Source organism: Gavialis gangeticus, unplaced genomic scaffold, assembly GCF_001723915.1.
Source record: "Gavialis gangeticus isolate Ggan-Ray unplaced genomic scaffold, GavGan_comp1, whole genome shotgun sequence".
NCBI lineage: Eukaryota > Metazoa > Chordata > Crocodylia > Gavialidae > Gavialis > Gavialis gangeticus.
Window position 1 is genome coordinate 32,931,451 of NW_017729028.1, and position 5,678 is coordinate 32,937,128.

A 5,678-nucleotide genomic window follows, 5' to 3' on the forward strand; every position below is an offset into this window, starting at 1 on the left:
GGGGTGGTTGGGAGTTGTGTGATGGTGAGTTGGAGGTGGGAGCTGCATGCTGGGAAGCTGGGGGTCGGCTCCAAGATTGGGGGGAGGGGAAGGGAGGGCAGAGTATCTGGGTGCATGGATTCTTGCTTGTGACATTCACCAAATGATTTATCCTCTCGGGGTGTGACTTGCTTGTCCACGAGGCGGAGGCGAGGCTCGTCTGCCGTGCCAGGGTATCCTGATGCCCAGCGCCTGCAGAGCGCTTGGCTGGAAGGAGCATGCTCTCTTAAGCACGTGAAACGCGCTGCTTATCTCAAAACACTTGCGAAGGCGTTCAGGGTCTTTATCTCAGTTTCACTGCTCTGGAAACTGAGGCACAGGTGATGCAGTTTGCCCAGGATCACCCAGTGAAACCAGTAGCTTGAGCAAGAAACTCCTTGGATCCTTCGGAGCTCTGGCTCGGTGCTCTCTGCTAGGCCGCTCCATCTCCTCATCTGTGGTTCTCAACCTTTTTAGACTCCAGCCTTCGAAGGGAATTGGAGGCCTATTCAGAAAATGCCAGTTCTTACTTTTCACTGTTCTTTTAGCCGGTAGAAAAATAACAGAGCCGTCTTTCTGTTGCAAAGAACTCGGGAAGACTGCAGCTATGGATTTCTATGGGAAATGTCTGGGTTTATCTTGTGAATTGTGTTTGTACATGTAACAGCTAATGCTGCGTGGCCTCCTGTGGCACCCTTGGAAGGATCTCAAGGCACCCCAGGGTGTTGTGGCAGCCTGATTGGGAATCACTGCCGTACATCCACAGCTCCCTGTGAGCTACATCTGCATCTTTCTTGTGATGGCAGAACGAAGCTGAGGGACTGTGGCTGCTGGCCTTCACTCTAGACTTAGTACTGCCCCATTAGCTCATCTTCCTTCACCCATTTGAAGATGTGCCATTCCCATCCTCATCCTGCATCCCTTTTGCCCTGTTCCACTTCCAGGGAGCTCTTCCCTTATTGCTTTCTACTTTACCCTCATCTGTTTTTTTGCCATTGATTCTTTTGACGCCCTTTGTTCCCCCTTTTGCTTTATTTGAGCATGTGAATGTGCTTTTTCTACAAAGAGTTTCTTGGCTGGCTGTTAACTGGCAGTAGGTAAAAGCACCAGCTTCCCTCCAATGGACACAAAATAGGGAAACCGCCAAGCACAAGTGAAAATTTCCTGTGGTCCAGGCTTCTCTTTAGTGTTTCTTAAAAACCATACTTCAGCCTTCTGTCTTTGTGGGGAGGGACTTTTTGTTCAAAGTGCAGAAAAGACAGTGGCATAATTGCAAGCCTTGAAAGAGTGCTCTGAGGAGAAATCCTGCTCCAATCAGTCATAAGAGCAGTTTGGCCTTGTCCTTGCTACTGCTTGAACCAATCTAGCTACAGCTGTGTTTTGATTCCTGTCTTTGATTGATGTCTCTGAACATTGTTTCAGCTAATACAAACTCCCGGTCCAATATAAGCATGAAATATTTTATGTAACTGGTACCTGGAATGAGGGTAGGGACTTGCCATGTAGGTAGTTGAGTGGGTGGTTTGTAGCTGCCTGAGGTATGTGTGTAAATTGATTTCCAATATAATTGCAATCCCGAGTGTGGAGAAAGGTCCCTTGGGGCCAGGCTTCCCTCTTTCATCCTGTAGTCTTGCAATAGCCTTTGCTGTGTACCTTTACTGGCGATGAACCTGAGACCAACCTGGCATTGTGGCAGGCTCTCAAAATTTGCATTCCCACTTGACTGATGGGAGTTTTTCTCTGATAGGTAAGTGAAAGGTTGGGTATCGTCTTGGTAAAGGTGAGGGAATAGCTTGGGCAGTGAAATAAACTTTTTTGTTAGTTTTTCAGCAGCTTTCTGAGGGCATGTTTTGTTGGCTTTGCTATAAAGTGAAGCAGTCTTCAGTGGCTGCGGCAGCATCAGTGTGCACAAGGAAATGCAGAGAGGAAAAACAGCCTTGGTCCTATTAAGGATTTATTGTTAGTACAGGACATTGTGAAACAATATTGCAAGAGGCAATACAGATGTATTGTATTTATTGGAAGTGAGTAACCATTATCCATCAAGATGCTAGCAATTCTTGCTTCAGATTCAGCAAAACCAAGATCTGTACAGCGTGGAGAAAGAAAACCCTTTACTTTTAGCTGAAATGGTGTCATAACTGAAGTAATACTAAAAGAAACGGCTGAACTTTGCCTCCTTTGGTTAGAGCTTAACTTTCAATGTAATGGTATTGGACAAAAAATGTTACCAAACCCACACACAGCTGTGCTCTATCCAGGCAAATGCAACTGAACAGGTTGCATGTCTTATTCTGTTCTGACATTGATACCAAGTCTGTATTGTTCTGCCAGCCTAGCTTTGTGCCATCAACAAACTGTCTGCAGTAGGCAGATAAAACGTGAAAGAATGTCTGGCAAAAGATTGCGGCCTGCTTTGAAAATCTTTCTCCCGGGAATAGAGATGGAAAGGGGCTGTCAAGCTGTTGAGGCCCCTGTATTCATAGGCAACTACTTATCAGGAATCCTAACATCTTCACAGTTTCATCGTGCTTAGGGTCGGAAGGGACCTAAACAGATCATCAGGTCTGACCCCCGATTTTGTCTGGCTCCAACCCTTTTCGTATACCACAGCCCCAAGCACCTTCATAACACTAAAACTAAAATCACCCTACAATGCGTCACAGCTAGAAAATAAGAAAGGGGGCTGCCAAAGCCCATTTTATTTCATACTTTCATAGGATCCTTCTGTGAAGACTCATTTGTCTTGAAGCACAGCTGTATAGAGTGGCTTATCATCCCTCCCTGAAGTTAGTTCATTTTACAGGTGGGGAAACTGAGGCACAGAAGTGATGTGATTTGTCCGAATGAACGTGGAGCTGCTGTTGTGCTGGGGCAGAACCTGGCGTTGTGATTCCCAGTCTCTCACTACACCGTGATCTCTCTGTCCCCTTTCACATACCCCTCTCTAATCTTGCATGGTCCATCCCCAGGTCAATTTTAACATGGCCAAGGCCAAGCTGCTTTTCTGTCTTGCTAGCCACTTTCTGCTTCCTTTTTGCCGCCTCCTTTGCAAGCATCTATAAGAATGTGTTTGCATTCCCTCACTTCCCTTCTTATTTCTGTGCTTCATATTTAGTTGTCTTACTTTTCTATCAGCAGCATTTCTACATACATTAGTTACTAGGGAGGTACCAGACCCACTTTTTGTTCAAAATGTGTTCTCCTTTCTCATGCATAACAAAAAGCTGAAAGTTTTTAACAGGTACCTTAATTGGAGCTTTTCTTACATTACTGTGAGTGCTTGCTGGAATGATCTGAAGACCCAGAGGGTTTATGGGGGTGGACTTTGCGAGAATCAAAGACATGAAAGATGGAAAGGGATCATTAATGTTAGCTGGGCTGGAATATTGTTGTTGTTTTTTTTTTTCCTTGCCTACTTCCATCTCAAATCTCTTGGCAAAAAAGATTTTTCTTTTCTATGATTGTACGTGGCTTCTCTTTCAGTTAATGGATCCGAGGCCTCTGGCCACATCAGGAAAAGAAATCTTGATACACCATTTATTTCTAATGTTAGAGGCAAAAAAAACTTTTAACCTTCTCTCTCCCCTTAACGCCCTGACAGACATGCACTCTGTCCCTTGTACTCTCTGCCCTGGGATAAATCAAAAAGACAAATTTGTGTCAATTTGTTTTCTCTTCCCCAGCCCCTGTAAAATGCTTGCTTTCCTTTTTGCAGAGTTGTACTGAGAAGAGCTTCCCATGCTAATGAGTTTACCGCGCAAAGGAACTTAATCTTGTAAAAAAAAAAAATAAATAAAAAATTGAATAGCCCATTTTAAATGAATAAAGTATGGTAGAGAGAGTACTACTTGCTGAATTGTGTTGGAGTGATGTTGTACTGTGATGGTGCAAGAAATGTGAGAGGCAAGGATCTCTATGGGTGATATTCTTTATTGGACTTGAAGAAGAATGTACTACCTATGAAAGCTTGTCTAAGTCTCTCCCAACCACACAGTTGGTCTAATAAATGACATCGCCTTGCCCTTCACATACTTGTTGGATTTTTATTTTGCATGCAAGTGCTGCTGGGAACCTGTTTACAAACAGTGTATCTTGGAAATCCATCTTCCTATCTCCATATCCCAACATGCTGTATCTCTCATTGTAGGTTTGTGGGATCACTGGGTACCATCATCATCAAGTGCAAAGATCTGCGAATTATTCAACTGGATATACCTGGAATGGAGGAATGTTTGAATATTGCTAGCTCTATTGAGGTAAGAAAGTTTAATGTTTAGGGTGCAAACATCTAGAACTCTTGGTTCAGAGATGATCCCTTTTATTAGACTAGCTGAGAAATTACAAAATAATATTTTTTTTCTGCAAGCTTTTGAGCTTACATGCCCTTCATCAGGCTCAGGGAAAGTTAATGATGATAAAAAGTCCCCATGTGTAGGAAATAAACTTCATTGTTGCACAGAGGAAGCAGAAGCTGGAAATCTGTTCCTCTGGGTTCACGAAAGTGTCTTTGGGGGTTGCTCTTTGCTGTGCAGATCAAGCAGGATTCCTTCCCTGTTGCTGTAGTGCTTAATATTCGGAGTATCTTTCAAATATCTGTTCAGAGAGTTGAAAGAGTGGACTAAAAGAGCATGGCCTTACAGCAAAATGCGGGAGATAGATAAAATCTTGGTGTTATAATTTTCTAGGCAGGATCCTGCACCTTTCACATTTTTAAAACACTCTGGATGAGTGAGAAGCCCTGGCATCAGCTGAAACCAATCATGCGGTTTACTCCCCGTGATGTAGTGGGAACTCAGCAGAGCCATGTTGCCACTTAATTGTTTCCACCTGTTTCAGGAGGCAAATGAAAATTGTGAAACGGGCATTTGGTTTGGAGCAATGAAGGGTTGCTTGAGCACCCCCCCCCCTTTTTTTTCTATGTGACTATCAAAATTACTGTATTTACTCTAATACAAGATGACCCTGAAAGTAAGACAACCCCCAATAATTAGATTCTATGCACAGAAAATGTATACATTTTATTGTAATTTTCTGTGTGTGGAATCTTAAGTTTCTTCTTAAATTTGTCCCCCACTGCTACTGCAGGTGATGGGAGAGAGGTGATGAGAGGGGCGGCAATGGGGTGGGTGGTAGGGGGACAGGCAGTGGGAGAGGCAGTGGGTGGCAGTGTGGAGGTGGGGCAGGCAGAGAAGCAGTCAGTTTGTTCCTGCTCCCTGCCCCCCTCCACACATTTACGTCCCCATTGTGCCTGCCCCCTCTTTCCCTGTTCTCACCTCCTCCCCTCTGTTACTTCTGTCACTTGAAGCCTGAGATTGTCCTCCCCACCCCTTTCTTACCTTTCATGCAGGCAGGCTGTGTCCCTGCCGCTGCCTGGGGCACAGAGCATGGCTTTAGCGTGGTACCATACGAGCAGTCCAGAGCTGGCACTATTCTTCCAGCCTGGCCCTGTTGCACCAGTGCTGGCTCCTTGCCACTGCTCCTATGGGACCAGATTGGACCAGCAGTGCCAGCTGCGTGCCACTACTATGGGGAGGGCTGGAGCCATGCTCTGTACCCTGGGATGTAGCAGGAATGGAGCCTGCTGGCAAAAGGTGAAGATGAGGAGGGGGGAGAGAGGGAGAGGCAGCATGGGTGTGGGGGGAGATGGGGGTTGTGGG

The 5,678-nt window shown here is 45.2% G+C and overlaps 1 protein-coding gene across 2 annotated transcripts in view; it reads left to right on the forward strand.

Annotated features, from left to right (window-relative positions):
- MTMR9 (myotubularin related protein 9) overlaps positions 1–5,678 on the forward strand; it is a 64,034-nt gene that overhangs the window by 5,456 nt on the left and 52,900 nt on the right. The window contains exons 1-2 of one of the 2 annotated variants that reach the window (XM_019520907.1): positions 545–2,824; positions 4,169–4,277. In XM_019520907.1, coding sequence (XP_019376452.1) covers positions 4,242–4,277 — 36 coding nt within the window. In that variant the 5' untranslated portion in view covers positions 545–2,824; positions 4,169–4,241. Of the gene's footprint in view, positions 1–544; positions 2,825–4,168; positions 4,278–5,678 lie in introns of those variants that run through there. The other variant, XM_019520906.1, reaches the window with a different exon arrangement.